The sequence below is a fragment of the Gavialis gangeticus genome, unplaced genomic scaffold (assembly GCF_001723915.1).
Source record: "Gavialis gangeticus isolate Ggan-Ray unplaced genomic scaffold, GavGan_comp1, whole genome shotgun sequence".
NCBI classification, from domain to species: domain Eukaryota; kingdom Metazoa; phylum Chordata; order Crocodylia; family Gavialidae; genus Gavialis; species Gavialis gangeticus.
Genome location: NW_017729003.1, coordinates 3,823,993 through 3,847,281, shown reverse-complemented (window position 1 = coordinate 3,847,281; position 23,289 = coordinate 3,823,993). Strand labels below are relative to the sequence as shown.

Below are 23,289 nucleotides of genomic sequence, written 5' to 3'. Positions count from 1 at the left end.
TGTGACAGCTCTCTAAACCTGAGTAAAATTCTGCTGTGTGCAGGCATTCATACAAGAAGTCAGAGGTAAGCTTAGGGAAAAGGGAGTCTGGCAGGTCCACCAATGGGCAGGTGGGTCTGTGGGAGTGGAAGCTGGCAGGTCTGGGAGAGATGCCTCATCTCAGGGTGTGCTGTTTGAGGTAATAAAAAGAGCCAAGCTGGCGTCTTGGGGCATGTTGTTAAAACGGCACAACTTCAGGCATGTTGTGAGTGGCTGAGCTTTCCCAAGCTTGTGGCTGTGCTGTGAATGCGTGCAAGTGTTCATTAGCCTAGGTTAACCCCTTTTTGGCTGTGTTAGCCTATGCCAATTTAAAGTTAGTTTTTGTCCAATATTTTTTTTTTAAATGGAGGTTATAAAGGAAATAAAATATTGTGAGCTCCCAGTTGAAAATTATTTTGTTTAAGTGTTTTAGGCTTTTGTTCTGCAACCTTGGAGCCAATAAGAAGAGTTAGATATAACTGAAAGCAGAGAGATCCTCCATAGAAGTGAGTAATGTATATTTTATTGCTGCTGCAAGCCACTCTATAGAATTGTGAAGGCAAATTATAAGCGACTCTGCTGGTTAAGGTTAACAATACTTCTCATTTATCTGAAGGGCAGACAGTTTGTTTGACAGCTAAAGATCCTTGTTCGTGTCTCAATAACAGTGACTTTTCTAGATAATAAATTAACTGTGTGCAGTACTCCATTAGGGAATATCTGTGATAGAAATGTTGGTAGTCATTATAGCTCCTACCACATTTCACTTCTTTTCGGTCTTATGTTAATGTTTCTTAATTAAGTATATAGCTGCCAACTGAAGTTTATATAAATTTTACTGGGAAATTTTACTGGGAATGCATTTTATCTTTTTCTGGCTGTGCAGCACGACATGGCAGATATTTAAGTGAAACAAAGATAAGATTATCATGCCATTTGGGCCCGGCCAGAACAATATTTTGTTGTGAATAAGGGATTTTGCTGAACAAAGTACACTCAAGTAAGAAGGCAAGGCTTGCAAAAATGCTGAGCACTTATATCTCCAGGTGAGCCATTTCTGAAAAATCAGGCCCCAAATACTTGGTTCTTGATTCAGGAAAAGCAAGCAAGCAAGCATGACATTCATCCATCCTCATTTGTGACAGTGCTTTGGCATATCCTTAACCTCAAAGATGTCTTTAAATCCTATGAATATCTCTGAGGATGTAACCACACAGTAAAAGTTACACTTCTGCTAACATGCTGTTCTTAATTAATGTTTTACTAAATTACAGCCATATTAAAAACAAACCTACAAACAAACCTACAGCAAGACAATAGACAGGATGTCATCAGTGCAAAAGAATGTGTAGGATCTACCAAGTTTAACAATCAAGAAAACGAGTCACAGGGAACAACTGAAGTATAGGTGGAACTGGGAGCAGGTACAGCATTTCTATTATCAGTGCCAAAACTTCAGGTGGACTAGAAGAGTAAATCAGATGAAACACCAAAGCACAAATGATGAGATTTAAAATTTGGTTAAGACAATTTAGACAAAAATGAAAAGTTCTACAATAAAGCTTTATGAATGGGTGTTAAACAGAAATGAACTTTCTCTATTTGATATAAAAGTTTATATTAGAGTATTAATTTAAATGGGCTTAAAGTATGTTGTTAAAATTAATAATGCGTTTAAAAGCCTAATCAAGACCCATTGAAACTAATGAAGAGATTTTAGATCTCATTAACTGCAGGAGGCTTTAGACCAGGTCAAATCTTTTTCTCTTTCCCCCTCTTCCCCACCCCCTCACTTCCTCCATTCTTCTTCAGTAGCCATTTTCCCGTACCTTACGTTTTTCAAGGTATTTGAGGTTACATGGTTTCAATCTTGAAATCTATTCTATATTGGTCAAGGGAAGTCCCTTCATAGTTCTGGAACTGTTTCAATGAGATGTCCCCTGATTATGTCCATTGGCAAAGGAGTAACAATGCAGCCAGGCTCCCCAGGGTAGAGGTGACTCCTGACTGCCACTATATTGCCAGCATGATTGTGAGGCTATGGTGGCAGCAGTTTTTTCTTCCTCTTCTCCCACCAAGTTGGGTCCCAGGGAGGCTACCTTGCTTGCTCTGCCCTAGTTATGTTACTTTCTGTTGGTGTGTTTTAAAGACTTACTGATAGGCTACCATGTAATGATCAGTATATCACATTCAATTTCTGTTTGATTTTTAAACATAAATTTTGATACATCCTGCCCATATTTGAGGGAGGGCTCATTACAAATTCATTTAATAAAGTCTCCCAAAATATTAATGTGCTATTTAAATTTGGAACACAAAATAGGAAAATATCCCCTTTAATGTCCAATGATAACTTTCAACTTCTTTCACCATTTGTGAAAGAAGCAAATGTGACATCTCTAAGCAGCAATAAACATTTTATTATATATTTTCCATTTGTTAAAGCTCTCGGTGGTGTTTCTTTAATTTGGAAATAAAAGAAAATGGTTGGCACAACAAATTAAATTAGCAAAAAAAGTTTAATGGATTTTTAGTTCTTTAGAATACTTAAAAAACTTAGTAAAATACTAACAAGCCCCTTTTCAAATTATCCATATTATTTGAAACCTGGGGTATGCAACAAACTTTGCAGAATGCTGATACAATTGTTTTGTAATATAAAGCTGTCATACAGTGATGTATTTTATTAGAGTACATCATTTAAAATATGCTGATCAAGAAGCTAGATGCACTGGAAAACAGTGACAAGATTAATTTTTTTAGTCTAATGACACCCATGCTGTTGAATACATTTAAGGTTTTTTAGAAGTACTGTAGTTGTTCCATATCACATTGAAATAGCACACTTAATTCAATATTTTTACTTAATAGAAGATGATGAGCATTCCTTCTAATGTTACATTCTAAGGGCTTGATTGTAGCCAGGACCTCTGTGTCAGGAGTAAATCAAAGATCCATATGTGATTTGGGGAATAACAATTTGTCCCTGAATTTTTGTGCCAACCTCCCTTCCTTATGTTACTTTTCCATCTTGACTAGTTTGTATAGTACTAAGGCTACCCAAACACCCCCTCAGTACTGTAGGGGAAGTAACAACCTTCCTAACGCTAATGTTACCCTGTGAATATTTAAAATACAGGTAGGCCATAGAGGAAGAAATAAGTTGGCCTAGGGCTTTCTGTTTTTGCAGTGATCTACTCAATTGTACCCTAAAACACATGTTATATAACAGGGGAAATAAGGCATGATGATAGAAATGAACATTTTGTTATTGTTTTACTAGCCATATAAGCTTATTTTGCAGGATGTATCTTGATTTTTTTTCCTTTTTGAACTGGTGCACAGAGAATTGTGAGCCTATTTTTATTGTTGTTTCAATTACAGAAATTTTCATCATATTCCATTGAAGAACAGTTATGTTTTGACTCAAACAAGGGATTGAAAATATAGTTCTAATAGCCCATCTTTCTTTGGGTTAAGGACTTCCTGAAATAATCATTCTATAAACAGCCAGAGACCATCAAATAACTATTTCTTTCAATAGAATAAGGATCCTAATGGGCATACTAGAAATGTGTCAAATTGCCTTTTGGAAGTTATGCTACTCCTGAATAATGGAAATTCTCAAACAATTGTAGGTCACTGGGATAGCAAGCCACCAGCTCTTCTAATGTATGTGTCATTTCAAGTAACAGGTGTGCAGGGGTAAATAATTGCAGGAAATTAAGTGTGCGATAATTTTAGTTAAACATATGCACAGTCTTAAATACATATAACATTGTGAAGTCTAACACACACATATGTTTTTAGTAACATCAACACTTTTATTTCCCCTCTACATGGTACTGTGAATATTTGCTGTTAATTAAAGGAAGAAACACTTTAAAATGTATTTTTCTATTTATTGTATCTGATAAAAACTAGCAGACTGAAAAAAGAAAGAAATTGTAAAACCCTTATGCTCATTTATTAGCTCAGGTGCTGTTCTTTCATGCTGGAGGGGGCGGGGGGGAGGAGCTGTCGTTTGTTTAGTGTATTGTAAAGCCTTACTGATTTCAAGTAAGATATAGTTGACTGGAAAAAAAATTTTCAAAACATAGAATCAAGTCATAGCAAAAAACAGCTGAAATATTTTTAAAGCTTTAAAATAAACCCCCAAACCTTTTCATTTAGTCCTATAAATCAAGATGCATATTTTTTAGAGATTAATGAGTGATAAAGTCAATTGCTTAAATCATGAGGAGTTTTATAATAACAACAGTGTGAACTGACCGGACCTCTGCAGAGCTATAAAGTACTTTTGGATAGACATTTCATCCTGGACAAAAACCCCATAAATATGAAAGCATATTTGATATAGACTTCTCAACTATATACCTCTAGAAGTGTTCACTGTTGATGATGGTAAAAACCTTCTGAACAACATGATTCAGTTAACAGTCTGTCTAATTCACAGAATCGATGTTGACTATGTTGTATTTTATTTACAGGAATTCCTCCTCATAGAATTATTTATTAGGTTTTTTGACTCTAGATGTTGCTGTGTTTAGACTTGCAGGTACTTTAGAAAATAATTAGTATTCTTTATTGCAGGTTATTGCCTACAAAGCCTAGAATTCAAATATTGTGGTAATATACATGTAGAAAAAAATAAGCATTTCACTTTCCTTTTAAAAATAATGAATAATAATTTGTATAAGGTAAAATAAATGGAGCACCAGAAATGGAATTATTACGGCTGTCATGAATTATTGGGAGAGAGGATACAACCCTGACTTTATCACATAGCACTTTTAAACTGACTTGATAGGACTGCCCTTTAGTACACTGAGAGGTAAGAGAAAAATGTTTGATTTCACAGTGCATTGGCACACCTTTATGCAGATAAAATTATTTGTATGGAGGAGAAATTTATGCAAGCATTACTCAAGTGTCAGCTTAAGTCACTGTCACTGTTACGTATATTAATAACATCAATGAGACATATATTACTTAATTTTGGTTAAGAGTTTAAATGTTCCTTATAAAATTTCACAAAATTTTCTGGTAAAATATGCAACACCAAACTCATTTAGATTAGCATCAACCAAAGTACAAAGAGGATCAGAACATCAGTTGATACATCGGGTATTAGTTGAAAAGAATTTGTTAAGAAATATAAACTATGCTCAGGAATGGCTAACCTATGGTATGAGTGGCACTGGTGGCACAGGCATCCTATGACCCCAGTTGACTTCCTGCCCTTTTGGGCAGGGGGCTGGACTCAATGATCTTCCAAGGTCCCTTCCAGCCCTAATGTCTATGAAATCTATGAAATCCTCTGTGTGTGTGGCATGTGGCAGATTGGAGAAGAGACAGGCAATACAGCAACAGACAAAGCAGAAAGCAGAGCAGGAGTTAAGAAAGGAGTACAAAGCAGGGAGTTAGGGATGTGAAAGGTTAAATATTTAAATGATAACTATATTTTTACCTGGAATGCATTACCAGTTAACCTTTAGCATGGGAGACAATCCAGTGGGGAAGGGAAGTGGTGTGGTGCCTCAGGAATAGGAAGGCAGCAGGGCTGGTGGGAGGGAGGGAGAGAGAAGCAAGGAAGAGAGGAAGGGGATGGGTGAAAGGGGGCTAGTACTCATGGCTAATCAGCTCCCTCCCTCCCAGCATGCCTGTGCTACAGTGGGCTGGGAAAGCCCCTCTCTTGCTGCTGCCACCTGCAGCTTCACATGGACTGTGTTGTCTGGCAGAGCTTGTCACCACCTCCTTTCCCCCTTGTCAAAGGCCTTGGGGAGTGGCTCCCAGCTGCAGCTGTGTCTGAGAGAGTCTGTGTGCAGCTCCCAGCTTCCCACACTGCTCCGGGCAGGTGGCTGTGACCTCTTCCCACAATGTGTTGTCAGTTAACCATTTAACCAATATAATTAGAGGGGGTTAAATGGATAATTTTTAAATACTATTCACACCTCTAGTCGGGAGGCAAAGGCAAAGCAGCAGATCAGGCAAAGGAAGAGGTTCAGAGTGGCACTTTTAGAGGTTGCAGGGTTAACTTGTGGCCTGCCTGCCAAAAAAGATCTTAGCCTCCATTGAACTCTTAAGGCACAGTTTACTTGACAGAAAAGGGAATATGTATCTACATCATAATCAGGTCCCCGTTACAATAACTTTACATCTGCTCAGGAAAGCACCTGTAGCATTAGCCTAACCAGCAAGGGAAGTATCTTCCCCAATTTCCCCTTCTTGAAGAGTTCGACAATGTTGTAAAATTGTTGAACCAATTCCTACACCATTTTCTCTCTCAGTTTAAGAGTTTGAACAAAGTTGGTGTGTTATATATGCCCTATCTACTGAACACTCCTTTTCCATCCCTCCATCCACCCCCCACCCCATAAGACTTTAGACAGGTAGGCATATGAATTTGGGAAACTCAGAGACTGCCTTAATTTATGACACAATATAATTTATTTCCCAGTGGATTTCAAGATAAAGGAACTACTACAGATAATTGTCTAACAGCTATCTTTCCTAGCTGCCCACTTATGCTGAACACAGTTTAGATGCAGCCCAGCATGGAGGATCTAATTCTTTGAAACCTGTTTACTTCCCCAGTTTCATGAGGGAGGAGAAAGATGAGATTATTTTATATACCTGCATATTATATATTGACATTCTTGAAGATTTATGAGAGGTCTGGTTGGTATCACCATAGTCCAAATAAAGACTTTTAAGCTAAGTACAGACAGTCAAAAAGCCCAAGGCTGAATCAATTCAGTCTTTTCAGGTTAATTTAAATGCATAGAATGAACTGATAAGCAAGTGACAAGGCATTCATTTTTGATGCTAGAAATGCAGCCACATGCCTGCAGTGGCCCAGGCCAGAAGCTGGTTGGCACTAGAGCATGCCTCCCTCCTCTGCTGGAGCAGGCAGTTTGGGCCAAGGATAGCCCACCCACCCTGAGAGCAGGGTATGCAAGGATGTGCAAAGCATCCTGGGGTGCTGGGGGACTGTGAGTTAACTTGAATCTGGAGGGAATCTAGAACAGAAGTTCAATAAACTCATTTAACCTAAATCAATTAAGTCTGATACTACATCCATTCAGGTTTATCTTAAACCAGTTTTAGCTCCTTTGAAAATGGTGTATGGGTACTGATCTTCTGTTGTGTTACAGATTTGAACTGGTTTTCAATCACACTAGTTTGTGTCATTCCTCTCCCTAGCTTTCAAGTTCAGTTGGGTTTGCAAACACATTTTCTGCTGGGATTCACATCACTCAAACTTCCCTTGTCCCAGATCATCTTTCCCCAAATGTCCACACATTAATGGCTACTTATTTACTATGAATACATTTTAGCTCGTGATAGTCTTACTTTCTTTCAATAATATTTCCACAGATTTCTGTTATCAGCCTTTCTGTTCTTTTCAATACTACCTCAGGCTGCTTGTCTCCTAATTTGATGACCTTTGTGTTAAGCTTATTCCCATAGCTTTGTAGTACTCTCAACATAAATTTCTTTTATAAAGAAGATTCCTTTAAATCCTATAAATATGGCTTGTCTTGTCAAGAGCATGGAAGTTGAGTGGTAGCTAACAGATCATACTAGAGCTAAGATGACAGCTAGGTTAGCAGAAGAAACATTTTCACAGATTTACTCATCAGTCTTCATTTGCTTTGTATATTTCCAGAGGCAGCTACAGTACATTCTACTAAATGGAAATACATGAGCATTTTTTCAATAGTGCACTCTGCGTAACTGCATGTTTGCTCTTTGCAGAGGGGAAAATGCAAAAAGTCTTATCATGCTGCTTTCATGTCCTATCCAATACAAGCATTATGAAACAAAGCAAAACAAGAAACAGGACATAAAACAGGGCTATGATGAAAAGAAAACCTTGTGCCTTTTTTATACTTTCTTGTTTACTACGCTGTCAATAAGAAAGACAAAAAGATGTGGAGGTGGTTCAGCAGTGACACAAAACCAGTTACATATTTGATTCTGTGTTTGATTGTTCACTAACAGCAACCCCGTATTTATGTGAAGAAATCAGTTAACTGTTGTGAGATATTGCGGAATTGATCTATAAGGACTGATCTCCATCTATATTGATGATCATCCCTCTCCCCACAACAGCTTTGTCTGGTCAGCAAATCTCATTAGCAGACTCCTATTTATTTGTCTTAGAATATTGAAAACACTGAGTCCCAATACAAATCTTTGAGAAATTCTTCCAACAACCTCCCTTTCAATGATTACCCTTTTAGTACAATACATTGCTATCTTTTCTGTTGCTATTACCTTGTCTGTCTTTTAATTCTTGCACTAATCTGTATCTTCTCCCATTTTAACTATGCTTTGTGATGGCATATCATATCAAAAGTTTTACTAAAATTGACTCAATTGCCTTCTTCTTGTCTAAAAATATTGCAGAATTGAAGAATGCCAGGGAATATGCCTGGTTAATCTGGCGTGATCTAGTTCTCTAAAACCACATTGCATTTTATCCCACTTTTTACTGTTGTACTTAATACTTCCTTTTTTGGTCTGTTTGCATTTCTATGTTTGGGTCTGGGTGGCTAGAGAGTTTGTTCGAAATAAACTGTATATCATATATCTCTATGTAACGAGTGGTCCCTTGAGCCTGAAATTCAGGGTACTTTCTTATGCTGTACCTAAAACTAACCTCACCTAATTTACAAACCCTTTCTTTTAAGATCTTGGTTCCAGTGTCCAGTGTTGTACTTAAAATTCCAGAATATGCTTTGCCCTGTTTTTCAACAAGCAACTTCCAATATAGGTGACATTCCATACTGAACGAATGTGAATTCCCACTCGACATCAAAAAACCTTTTCCTTTTAAATGTTTTTTGTTGGGTTTTTTTCCCCACTTGTGTTCATCAAAGTTAAGGACGAATAGCATTAGGTATAGAAAATTTAAGCAGGCACTGAAATGTTTCTGTGTACCTCTGTTAACATCATTGACTGTTCTTGCAAAAATAATCACTCCATGGTGTAGCTTTCTTTTCAAAGTAAAAACAAGGAACTTTTTCAGATATGTAGGGAGTTGGAAAAAGGCAAAGGTAACATCGGACCCATGCTGAACCAAATGGGACAGCTGATAACTGACACTCAGGAAAAGACCAACCTGCTTAATGGGTACTTCGTCTCCTTAAGGAATGACCACTTATCTTGGGCACTGAGCTCCCTTGCTCTCGAGAACCCCAGTGCCTCTCCTACTAATCTCAACTCGTTGAAGTTGGCCCTCTTGAAGTCTAGGGCTACCGCCTTGCTGCAGGACCTTGACACCCTGCGCTGGATGGTGAATTCCAGCGAGTGATGATCGCTATCACCCAGGTGGTCAAGGACCTGGAGGCCCCTTACCAGGTCGTTGCCTGTGGCCAGGACCAGGTCCAACAGGGCATTTCTTCTGGTAGGATTGTGCACCTCCTGAATTAAGTGGAGGTCCTGTATCTCGGCCAGGAACCTCCTGGAATGGTCCGACCTGGCTGACTGTTCTTCCCAGCAGATGTCCGGGTAATTTAAATCACCCATGACAACTACATCCTTTGCCTTAAATGCCTCTGCAAGCTGGCCCAAAATTTCCTGGTCCTGCTCCTCCCCTTGGTTGGGGGGTCTGTAGTAGACCCCCAGCATTAGATCCCTCTCCCCATGGCCCCCTTGTATCTTGACCCAGAGCACTTCAGCTTGCCCCTCTAACCCCATTTTGCTGGCAGAGGATGGGTATTGCTCCTTGACATAGAGCGCCACACCCCCAGCTTTCCTTCCTTCTCTATCCCACCTGTAAAGCCTATAGCTCCTAATGCTAACTGCCCAGTCATGGGATGAATCCCACCAAGTTTCTGTAAGACGTATTATGTCTGGGTCTGAACTAGCTATTCTGAGGGCGAGTTCTTCCTGTTTGTTCCCCATACTACGAGCACTGGTGTATAGGCATTTAAGGCTTGCCTAGCTGCATGTGCCACCCCTGATTTGGGAGACTGTTTGGATCCTTGTTTCTTACCTGGGCACTTCTGGCATTTGTCACGTGTCTTGCTCAGGTGGTGTCTCCTCATCTTCCTGCGGCCCCCTCCCCTGGCGATGCTAGTTTAAAGCTCGCCGTACGAGATCAGCCAACCTGGAAGAGAAGACACGCTTGCCTTTAGGAGAGAGGTGAAGCCCATCCCACCCTAGCAAGTCCCTCACCCAAAAGCATGGGTCATTATCAAGGAACCCAAGGCCTGCCTGGCGGCACCAACTGCATAAGCGCCGGTTGACTTCGCCAATGCAGGCCTCGTGTCACTGTCCCCGCCTACTCACTGGAAGAAGAGAGGAGAATACCACCTGCACCCCCGTCTCCTTCAGCTTGTCCCCCAGAGCTTTGAAATCCTTCATAATGCGATCAGGGTTGCCCCTGGCCACATCATTCGTCCCCATGTGGATGACAACCATGGGGTACTGGTCTGCAGGTTGGATGTAGGCTGGGATCCTTTCCGTGATATCTCTAACCTGAGCCCCAGGCATGAAGCAGACCTCTCACGTCATGGGGTCAGGCCAATAGATGGGACCTTCTAGTCCTCGTAGGATGCAGTCTCCGATGACGAGGACCCAGCGTTTCTTCCTGCCGCTGTTCGCTCTCTGCCCATTCTTTATCATGTGGGGAGTGGCATCGTCCCTACTGGAGGCAATTTCACTGTCTTTCTTCATCATAGCTGCCAGGGTGTCGAACCTGTTCCCCAGGTGAACCTGGGGAGCTTCCACCACTCTAGACCTAGCAACTCTGGATTTGGACACCTTTTGCCACTCCTGCATTGGACGTGTCTCCTGTGGGGGCTGTCCAGTGGGTGACCAGGTCTGCAGAGAACAGAAATAGGCATCAATTTCATCCTCTGCATCCCTGATCCCCCTCAGCCTGCTCACCTCAGCTTGGAGCTCCCTCACCTGCTCCTCCAGGGCCCCAAGTCATGCACAGGAGGGACAGGCAAGGGGACCACCAGACCCCACCAAGCCCCCCCCCCACAGATGGGGCAAGGGGCACCAACCCTGCCATGAGCTCCGTCTGGGTGGAGGCCTCAGAAGAGCCCATGGCAGGTGGCCGTGCCAGGGCAGGGCCCCTGGCACCTGTGCTCTGCGTCTGCACCATGTCTACAGAGCTGCACCTGCTGCTTTTACTCACTGGAGGTGCTGCTCTGGGCAGCTACCTCATGCCCACCTTATGTGAACACTGGTGCAAATGCCAGCGCGCCCTTACAGAGCGTGCCTATCCGCGCGGACTGCCCGCATGCGGCTCGGGAGCACGGCTCCCTGTCGGGTGAGCTAAGAGGGCTCCACAGATTCCCCCAGCCACCCTCCTCTTCCACACACCCCACAAACCCCATATCCACCCACACACATATCCACACATCCCCAGAACCCCACGTACCTACCCACATTCACACACCCACACACCCTCCTTCACACCCCATGTACATGCACATCCACACATGCCCACAGCCTCCCACAAACCCCATACCATCCCCTCCATACCCCCCACCCTTGCACATTCCTCTACAATAAACAAGAATAAGACTTCATTTTGATCTATTTTGCAATCACCTCTATATACACCACACAAATGCACACAAATCAGGAAAAAAAATATTAAAAAAAATAAAATTAGAGTAAGTAATTGTCAATGTTTGATTTTTAGTCTATATTTTTTCCCCACTTCCAAGATGGCAAACTCCCTTCCCAAAAAGGACTACTTCTGGGGCCAGAGGGAGGGACTTCTAGTGGCAAAGGTCAGGGTTAGGGGGTAGGATGTCCAGTCCCAAGATGGAAACCAGGAGGCAGGGCACCTGTCAAGGGTCGGGGCTGCCCTTGCGGCCCTTGAAAGCTTGCCAAAACTCATTAAGTGGCCCTCCACCTGAAATAATTGTCCGCCTCTGCCTTAAGTGGTCACCCAGCCACAAGTTCAGTCAATTAATGGCATGAAAAAATGGAATAAGCAACAAAGTTCATTCTCACAATGTCAAATTACTTTTTAGCTGCTTCCTATCATGCAAGTAATTGTGTCCAGGGGGCCCTGTATGTGTGATTGAAGCTCCCATCTGGAGGGTCCATGTGCACCCCCAACCCTGGCAGCACTCAGATAACAGAGCTTCCAGCTGAGTGTGTGGGGGGGAGTCCTATGCAGCCCCACAGCTGGGAGATTGCAGCAACTGCAGACCCACAGCTATAAGGATGCATGAAACCCCCCAGCACCTGGGAGATCACAGCACCTGTGGTCTCCCTGCCATGATGAACTCAGAGGGCCCTCATAGCCTGGAGCCTGGGTCAGCTGATGGGGCTTGCAGCTGTGGGAGCACATGAGCTCCTAGTCAGGGGAACACACAGGCTCCCAACCAGGGGAACTTGCTTCTTGCCAGTGCAGGGGGAGCCCAGGATTGGTCTCTCCCTGTGCAGGCAGTAAGAAGCAATGGGATCTAATATACAATCCACACAATTGTGCCTCCTGCCATGCATGTCTGACATTGCAGGAGGCACAATTGTGTGGATCATGCATTGGATCTCATTACATCATTACCTTCACGTGTCAAGGAATCCTCATGTTCATTTCTGAAGAATGCCACAGCTTTAACAAGGGGCATAAAGAATGCCCTTTTTGAGAATAGCACATACCTTGGTTGTTAGAGCACTCTCCAGGAAGGTGGGAGACATGGGCTTAAATATGCCCAGAGGAAAAAACTGAACCTATGTTTCCTTCCGGTCAAATTTCTTAACCATTAGCCTATATGTAAAAGAAAGGGGAAATACCAGCACCTTAATTTTAAAATAAATGGTGCTTGTATCTGCATTTTGTGAGAAACCTAGTGTCTTCAGTGTGTGTTTGATGTGGTCTGAAAATGAGTCTCCTAGGGGATTTAGGTGGAGGAGAGCCAGGCTTTTGAGTCACAATTGGTTATTGGCATAGGGGGAGGTGCTGAGCTGCTCAGCCCTGTGAAAATAATGACAGTTCTGGGCATGTGCAGAAACGTACCTCTAATTGTCTAGGCAATTTTCAAGTAGAACAAAAAGGTGCCTGTAAAAGTTAGTCACTTCTGCTTGAGTGGCAACAGAGTACAAGTACAGTGCTGATGCTGAATAGTAATTTTGGACTTAAACACACAACTCGTGTCATATCCAGTTAGATGCCTATAGTGATTTTAGGATGTGGCTTTCAGTAAAGGCATAAACTACTGGTTCTCTTTTAACCCATTCCATTTAAAATTCATTCATACTTGTGTTCATCATTCTGCACCCCTTGCAGACTGAAAGGCTTTGTCTGTACTGGTGTATGAAAAGGATAGGACAATCCTTTAAATGCCCTTCCATCCATGAGGTCTTGGAGAAGGCAATTAAGCAGGATGGTTGGGGCAAAGAGGCATCAGTTTGGCTCATGGGTATGCAGGAAGCAGTGGAGATTAAAAAAGCAGTTGACATTTTTGTACCTGGAAAAAGATATAAGCCCTGTCCTTCATGCCTGAGCCTGGATTAGCAACCAAGGTAATTGTTGATGCTCCCTGAAAGCAGGTGTCCAGTGCAAATATTCATTCCATGGGAGTCCAATTCCCTGATTAACCAAATTTGGTAGTAGACTTAGGGGGTGGCATCTCCTGAAGAAGCTGGCTAATAGGGTAGAGCTTCTAACTGTGGTACAGTGAGGAGACAACCCTTGTTTCCAGGACTTTACTATGATGTAAGGAGAGGACACTGAGAAATTTGCAGTGGGCTGGAGGCCAGCTCTGGAGTAGAGTGAAAACAGTTCTTCAATAGATGAAAATGATTAGGAAAGTAACCTTATATTTTTCCTGTAGTTCCAGGGCAATTCACTAAGGAACAGTTAAGGACTTTTTAAAATAATCTCTCTTACATTGCTTCAGTATCTGTATCCCTGCCTTATTCCTAGCTTTTGCCTTTCCTCCCTTTATTGAGCACTACAAGATAGTAGCCTCATATTTCCTACCCAAAATCATTTTTGCATCTGTCTCCATTTCCCTACAGCCAAGTCCTTGTTTTTTTTTTATGCCCAACCTAACATCCTGTGGAGATCCCCTTGCTAGCTGAGAGATTTTAAAAAAGCTAGCAACACAAAATGCAATTGAGAGAACAGAGTAGAAATGAAGAGATGGGATGGGTGAGGGATTGCTTCCATTTCTTCTTCTTGATACAGAAGTTGTGATCAAATAATTGAACAAACCAACCAGCACTCTCATACCACAATCAATAATCAAATATATTGTTATTTCTTGCCAAGTTTTATGCAGTGAAGTTTATAATTTAGCCTCTCCTTTCTAAGAGTATAAATATTAGTCACTAAAGAATATTTAACATCTGTTCTTTTGAAAAGATGTGACATATCTCATCATGTCACATTTGTTGCAAGGGAAATGCAGTTACAAGAGGCACTGACAACTATATACATCAAACATAATTTTGAAGGCCACAACTAAATGAATGAGTATTGTCCGGTCAGGAGTTTGGACTTGCTTTGTGTCAGACTTTGATCTGGCCAATTTCCCGATGGTTTTTGAAGGAAACAAGATTATAAATCTTTTTACTGGTGTCTGCAAAGGCACAGCCTTGAACAGTGAGAAATTCTGTTCTGGATTTTATTTGACCAAAATGCAATCCAGGGTATAATGCAAATTAGTGCACCTCAAAAATTCCAAAGATTCGCTTTGGAAGAAGAACATTCTGTGTGCTTGCCAAAACTACTTAAGGCTGTAAATTTTACAATGGGAGTGGGGGGCATCTCTGAAGTTGGTGAGGTTTCTAGTACTGTACACTTCTGGTTCAGTCAGAAACAAGCAGCTTTTACTGGCACTTTGTCATTCATGTTTCTGGTATTGGCTGAAATTAAATTGCAGAGACCTAGAAAATGGAAGTTCATGAGGAAAAACTAAACTGTTCCACTGGATGCTGCCTTCCAGTTCTCCCTCATGATTTTTCCAAATCCCCTCATCCCCCAAATAAGAAGATTAAGCTGGGCTTGATTTCAGGTTTGGGTCCAGTTTTAATTTATCTGAATTATTTTGTCCTTTTAATTATATGTTTCTGGGGAGTTGCAGTAAAGCAGTAGTTGCAGGGGACATCTGGAATGCCAAAATTAATCAGTGCAATTCCACAGTGAGCCCCAATTTCTTCTGTCTTTTATAAAACTTCAGTGTAAAGAAGCAGAAATGAATGTCCTAACCAGTTCAGAAATAGTAGAATATGCCTATAACAGTCAGCTTTTAATACCTGGTGTTAAAAAAAAAAAAATTGCAGTAGATGACATGCAAAAGCACCCTGGAAAAAGTTATGGAATGAAAATAGCCACAGGGCTGCTCTAACTTACATGAGGGTATAGGTTCAGATGAAGATGATGCAAAAGTTGGCTTCCTTTCCACAATCTTGGCACTGAACAATGCCAAATGTCCAACAAAAAAAGAAAGAAACTTGGGCAGGAGAAGATTATTATTTTTCCTAATTAGATCTGCAAAAAGACAAACAAAATTTAGATGACCAGGATATAATTTCAAGTCACAAAGATACAATCTCTATGGCTGAGGACAGACATTACATATAACCAGGTTTAAGTGATTAGAAACTGGTGTACACCTGTAACAGAACAGATATTCAGTGTGCATAAACCAGTTTGAAAATGGCTGAAACCAGCATTCCCTCTAAGCTGTGCGGTGTGCGTGGCATGAGCACGCCTGCATGGCTATGCATGCCACGCAGCTTAGAGGGAATGCTGGCTGAAACTGGTTTGAGATAAACCTGGTTGAATGTACTATCGTAGTATCAGACTTAACTGATATGGCTCAACCCAGTTTATGCAATGTCTGTCCCAGACCCCTTGCTGGTTTAAGATGAACCAGACACCCCCAGCATCCCAGCATGCTCTCTGGGCTGGGTGGGGCTCTCTGCTCCATAGCAGGGCTGGCCCCTCCCCTCTGCTTCCTGGCTGCAGCTCCGGCCCAGACTGCAGGCATCTGCCTGCTCCCCTTCTCCCCTTCCTGTCCCTACTGCCTTACAAACACCTCAGCACTACCTAGCAGACCACATGCTGGCTAAGGTCTATGCTGTGGCAGAACAAAGGCAGAATCAGTAGGTATCTGATAATGCCTCTTTGTTTTCTTAATGGGGTGATAAACACTGTTATCAATTCCCTGCTGAGGGAGGCACCCCTCCCTAATCAAAGCATCCTGCTGGGGCCTGGCCACCCTCCCCTCAGCTCAGCATTGGCAGGGAAGGGAGGGCTGCTCTAGTGCCTGCCGGCTTCTAGCCTGAGCCACTGCAGGCTAGAAATGTGCCTGCATTTCTTCAGTCCAGAGAGAATGTCTGGTCAGTTGGAAACTGGTTCAACCTAGGCAGGTTAGACTAATCTGCAACGATGGGAAAAATCCAGGCTCAGGCTTTTTGAATGTCTATCCCTAGCCTATAGGCTCTTGTGAGCTAGGTGAGAAATGCATCTTTTCAAATATGAATTGGAAATAAATACAAGAGTCTCCTATCATAGTATCAAAGGTAATGGTATTACAGTACCTGAATATTGTTTCAGAACAGTTTAATTAGATCGATAGAATTTGAATTTCAGACTCTAAGATGAAAAAGTATAACTTAATGTCTGAAATTCTGTCCCAAATCTATAACCTGTATAAAACAGTTAATAGAAGTAGAAAAGCTTGAATTTTGTGAGAGATCTGATGATGAAAATTATCTTCCAAAATGATGAAGATGTTCTTTCCTTTCTTCAGAAAGCAGCTTTATTTGAAATGTTGACCTTCTCACCCCCATTGTCACTTGTAATCTATTCATATTCACTAAACAACAGACAAATACACAGTGAATGCAGAAACGACTTATGTTTGCATTCAGTGGATGACTGTCTTGATCTTTTTGCAAGGAGTAATTAACATTAATATAATTAAAGTTTCTTCATCTTGCCTTATGCGACTGCCAGTAAAGAGTAAGAATATTAATGAAATTAGGTTGCATAAATACACAAAGTGAAAAAGATTTAGTAACAAATTAAATTTCACCAAATATTTTTCTCACAACAGTTAGTTATAACTGCACTTAGAATCTTTCAGGGGATTATTATTGTTATTGTTGTAATTATTATTAGCTTAAATCACAGAGGTGAAAGTAAGTTAGCCTGTCTTATGTTTAATTTTTCCATTTTAACAAAATGTACTGTTAAAGTCAGGTCCTAACCCAGATTATGGTATTCTGAAGAAATTATGTGCAGTTTCAGTAAGATACAGAGTTCCCCAAGCGAGTGGGTGTAAAGAAGCATTTTTTAAAATGATTTAGTTTTACTTTGCCTTGAACATTTTTCAGCAAAATAAAAGAATAAATGAAAAAACTTCATTAATATAACTTGAACACAATGAAATTCAGTACAAATCAAGGATGTGAAACCTAAAGCTTGGGACTTCCGACAAATTAGACTCATTAAACATCTGAATACTGATTAAAGCTTACACACAAGTGAACCAGTTTCAACACTGTTAAAAACCTACTAGCTCCCACTTAAATTGTTAAGAAACTGGAGGATTAGAAGACTTAACTTTAGGATCCTTTGAAAATTTTGCTGCATGGTACAGATAATTATTTACCTATATTTTTAATAGCCTAAGAAGACATATTTTAAGAGCCTAGCAAGTCATATTTTAATAGCCATGACAACAACAAACAATTGATTGTCCTACATTTCAAAAAAGAGCTTGCCATTTTGCACACAATTTCAGGAACAATTCTTGTGCTTATACCTAGATTATGATTCGATTCCAAACTGCTCTGTAATATTAGAGGGAGAAATGAGGCTCAACTAAAAATTAAGATTTTTGAATTGGACTAGACAACTTATCACCACAGCAGGGTTTATGCATACAGTTGAAAGATCTGAGCTTAAAATTAATCTTTGTCCATTGAATTTCCCATCAATTTACAATATGATGACATTCTCTGGGCATCCTCACATATTTTCCATTATCTTATGGACTTTTACTAGCATGGCTACGAGCAGTGATCCTCAATATCGGGACTGAAGGTATATATCAGAGTCATGACCACCCCACCTCCTTATAATGATAAATGGGAAAGGAATCCGAATGTTGGATATGGGTCATAATGTGGAAAATGTTGAGAACCAGAGATATAACAATATAATGAAAAAATATATATCATACTATATAGTGAAAAACATCAGCTCCAAAATATTTTTAAGTATACTGGTCCTTTATTCTGTCAGTTAGTATCTGTAGCTGCTTTGTTTGCATTTACCAAAATAAGTGAGAATATCAACTTTAAATCCTGTACCTTTTTCCAATGGGATGGAAGATGATTAGAGTCCAAATGTAATAGCTTACAATTGGTTGCTTTGAAACCTTAGTTTTCTGACCAGTCATATGTATCTCCAAGGATAAGTGCTTTGGGAAACCCCAGCCAGAGTGTTTGATTTTTTTGAAAATTTGATTTTCAGAAATATGATTTATTTATAAAAATTAGTCCTTGAATTTAGATAATTAGATGACACAAACTGTACAACTTGCAAATAAGTCAATTTAAGACTTAACAACCAAAATATGTGAAATAAATCAATCAAATTAAAAATTTTATTCTATTTTAATTTCAGTTTCTCAGCAATGTATTCACCTGCATGCAAATGACTACATTAGATTGTGACTGACTAAAAGTCTAAACTTTTTAATTTTATTTCAATTATCTGATTATGTTTTAAAATCTTTAGACAGAATGGCGGTTCTAAAACCTAGAGAAAATCAGTTGTTGGAATTATGTACAATTTCCATAGATGATAATGATAATGTCTTCATTCTGTAATGCCTTGTTGTTTAGTACTAAGCAAGGATTTATTAGGGTGATATCTGGTATTGGACTGACTGCATAGTTGGGATAGAGTTAGACAAACTTTCAAATGCAAGACATTCTTCATTAGTACTACTCCCTCTTTTGACAAGTTGAATATAATGCAGCTGTTTTTGCTGGTTAATGAGGTATAGGTAATTGTTTTTATAGTATCTATTTTGTTCCCACATAGGAAAGTATTCTCTCCAATGCAACCGAATCAGTGCATACCAGCAAAGTGAATACCTTTAACAGCAGTACTGTACAGCAATCAATTTGCACGATTTCATTGCACAAATTTATTATGTGGTTTTATCCAATAAGTGGCACCTATTCTCCTTTAATAGTAGTCATCTACTCTACATTTTAAAAAATAACTAAGTAAAATAAATAAATGCATGGCTGCTTTTCTCTGTGGATTAATGAAGATGCTCCTTTCTACTGAGTGTCTGTTTTAGAACATCTGGATCCTTTTTTATTTTTGCTGCACTTTTTTAGAAACCAGAGAAGATGAACTCTGGTACCCAGAATTACAAAAATAAGTAATTTTTTTTATTAGGATTCAAATATGAAAATAGTATATAGATGAAGCAGGAAACAAAAGATTACAAGAAAACTATAAACCACGGGGGTGGGGGGTGTACAAGTGTTCATATTACCTGACTTAAGTTTTGTGGCTTGCATCCAACCAACCTAAACCTGAGTCAGGTTGTGCCACATGCTCACATTTGTATCGGCAGCCTGAGATAAGTAAGTTGGTGGGAGTGAGGGGCTGACGGGATTGTGGAGTCTGGTTGTTCCAGGGTTGGTAGGTCTGTGGGGGAGAGGGCTGCAGCAAGTGGATGACCTTTTCCAGTTCGCAGGCTCTGCAGGCATTAGTTAGGCCAGGTTAACACATCTTCAGTCTGTTTAACCCAGGCTGATCTGACATTAATTCACTTCTGAGGTGAACTAACTGTAGATCAAGTGCACCATTTTTCAGTTGATTTAAGCCCTATGAATGCTTTCCCACTCAGCCATTTAGATTGCTCTAAACTCAGTTAGGGCAATCTAAAATGTAAAGCTTGTAAGTACCCTGTTTGTGTGTTAATTTTATGTGCTGCTAAACATGCAGTAGATCATATCCTGAGGAAATTTACCACCAAAAACTCATTTCAGGTTAAGGTCCACTATTAAGATAGATGGTTGTTTTTATGAATGTGTGAAAAAAAGATCCCAAATAGATTTGATTCTTGATGGGGCAGTTGATACTAGTCTTTTGTCTGGGTAGAGTTGCTTAGTATTATTGTATAATATTCTTTGTGCTGCCTTCCTCTCTGAAATTTACCTCTGCTTAGAAAATACAGTTCGAGTAAAAATGTCTCATTGATAAAACATGCCTCAGTATAAAAAAAAAAGCACAATCTTAAGCCAACATAAGTTTTTTTTATAGTAAGATAATACTCTATTTTCATCTTTTTTGTCACATATAAAAGAGCAACTAACATTTTCAGGAAACAGAATGCTCATCCAATGTAACAAATTAACAAAAACATATTGTGGAACATTGCTTGAGAAGCAACGTGTCATGAGAATCTCTTGAGTCCCTAGAAGCTTTATTTATTTGGGTGGCAGACTGTTTTCTGAAGCAGAATTACTTTCTGTTGATCTCTCATACATTAATATTGTATTGAAAATTTGGCATCTTCCTCTTGGGTGCCAGTCTTGTGTGATGGTAATAGAATTGAAGGTACAGAGAGGCTGACAGTGGCAAATGGGTTCTCTAATGGGAAAGGAGTGAATGGGTATAGTTTGAAAGAACAATTGTGTATGTGTTCATAATCTCATTTAACTTCTGAACTAAAACTCTTAATTATGTTTTGCAGGATATGAATGATTACTCCCCAGTATTTAGTAAAGCTCTCTACAGAGGAATGGTTGCTCCTGATGCAGTCAAAGGCACTGTTATCGCTACAGTTTCGGCTGAGGATCAAGATCCTCCGGTAAGCCAGAAGGTTCTATTAATACACTTGCACCTAAGAGGGAAAAACCTTTAATCCTCATAAGTGACCTAACCCTCTCAACAACAGAGGTGATTATTATGAATTTCATGCAGCAGTAGTTCACATACATTTTTATGCCAGCTTGTCCTTTGTCATCGTAGATGTAGGCTGTATTTCAGATGATTATTCCTGAAGCTGGAAAATCAATGATACAGCTTCTTTTCTACAAGAAAATTTCATAAAGTTCTTTATCAGGTTTCAGAGAGCAGATGATAAACAGGACTAGGCAGGAAGCAAGACCACGACTGTCTGAATTTGGAACAGCTCTATGACCTGTAAAGAAAACAAAATGGAAGTTTGCAAGGTTGTCGTTTTCTTGATGTGCAGTCATTGTGAGTTTCCAATCTAAGAGTCATAGTAGTGTTTTACACAACAGCATGACTCATTAATAGCTATTATTGGACATGCAGTATTTGAACTGTGTGTGGCTGATTTGAAGATAAAATATATTGCTGCCACTGGCTTTTATCACCATTTCCTAATGAAGCATTTGATTGATAGTATTCTCCATATTTTCTTTACTTATTAGCTGTTCTGAATGGAAATATCTATTTTTGTAATTGAAGTTGATGAACAGTGATGACCAAATGGTACGCTAAGGACAAAAAAGGCAAAGATGTTTTGAGGACAGTTTAATTTTAATAGTTAATTTTTGGAATATTAAGGAGAAGAGGAGAATAAACCATAATTCCTCAGGAAAAGGTGTTCTGAGAGTGTGTGTTGAAAATAAAAAGTGAATGGTAATGTTTCAACAAAGTTCTTAAAAAGATTAACTATAGCAGTACATAATGATTTAAAAATGAGAAAAATTGAAATTCTATGGCTGTATTTATTTCCATCACATTGTGAATGCATCCTGATCATTCAATCCTTTCGTTAAAGTGTTCTAATAAGTAACTGGTTTAAATCAGCACAGCATCATTGCAGTCAATTGAAATAAACAAATGTATAAGAAGATATGGCTCATTCTATAAGAAATATTAAGAGAGTAATACAAATATTCAAGTCAATACTATCAATAATTTTTAATTTATTATTCATTGTAACTATAAATTATTTAGTGAATTTCATAACTGGTTTTGGTAACGTACAGAACATAAGGAAAAACAGGCTCAATGGGCTCCTATACACATGCAGAGAGCCTGCTCTGACATGCAGTTAATTGAGTCTGCTGGAGCATGGACATGAATGTGCTCCAGCAGCCTCCAGTATCATGTGTATCAGCATCCCCGTGCTGAATATAGCGACAGGGCACTTGAAAGTTCATTCAATGAGCTTTAGTTCAAAGCATGGCACTGCCATTTTTTGGTGTGGGGACTTATAATTAGCACGGCTCTCAGAGCTGCACTAATTAAAGTGCTCCCTCATGCCTCCCAGAACACATGTATAAATACCCAGTGTGTCCTCCTAGACATAAAACTTTAATCTGCCATCATTGTGTAGGAGGGTTGAAGAGGGGATGTATCATCTTGGTGTCACGGGGCAGGGTCCCAGGAGCAGCCATGATCTCTCCTGGCACCCCCTACCGTGCCAAGTTGGCGATCACGCACCCTCGTTCTCGCCCACCATGTCTTTGATGATAAGAGTTAAGGGAGGCTGCCTCTTATCCTCCTTGGCATGGTATCCCTGGCGTACTCCCGCCAGTACCCCGTCTACAGATGGTTCGGGGCACTCCCGCCCCAGGGCTATGCATGGCTCCTACCACCCCTTATACCATGCCCCCAAGCCTCTCAGATGTACTGGACATTGTGAAGTCAGTTTCTTAAGTGGCCTGCGTCCTCACGGACGCTGTCTGGCCTCTCCTTCCTTAGAGCTGTCCGTGCCCCCCGCAGACGCTCCCAGGCCTCTCCAGGCCGAGCCCACACAGGGACCTTCTGTCTTGTGCGCCCTCCCTGGGCTACATGCCTATGCATCCTCACGGGTGCTTCCTGGCTTCTTCCATGGCTGCTGCCCGCTCTGGGGCCTTTTCTCTGTGCTCGCCCTCCCTGGGCTTCTCCCTGTGCGCTCGCCCTCTCTGGGGCTTAACGCAAGCACCCTCAGGGCTTCTTGCCGGTGCCCACCCTGGTGCTCCTCCCAATTGGGGCTCAGGTGGCCCTAGCTGTGCCTGGCCCCCAGACCCCCTTCTCGGGTCTATAATCCCTATTGGGCTCAGGCGGCCTCGGCCTTACCTGGCCCTCAATCCAGACGGCGGTGCCCTCTCTGGCACCAGAAACCCCCCCCACACTACTGGTGAGTTCCTATGAGGCCTCCTCCAACCCCTTATAGCCTCACCCAGTCCTCTGGTATAATAACAAACAACAAACAAACAGAATAACACACCACCCGGCTATAACTCAAACAAAGCCTCCTGGCTAAAACGCGACCCTAAACC

At 40.6% G+C, this 23,289-nt stretch overlaps 1 protein-coding gene across 4 annotated transcripts in view; it reads left to right on the top strand.

The window, feature by feature from the left end:
* PCDH15 (protocadherin related 15) overlaps positions 1–23,289 on the top strand; it is a 1,188,119-nt gene that overhangs the window by 871,167 nt on the left and 293,663 nt on the right. For all 4 annotated transcript variants that reach the window (XM_019507771.1, XM_019507770.1, XM_019507773.1 and 1 more), the window contains one exon: positions 20,742–20,858. In XM_019507771.1, coding sequence (XP_019363316.1) covers positions 20,742–20,858 — 117 coding nt within the window. The remainder of the gene's footprint in view (positions 1–20,741; positions 20,859–23,289) is intronic.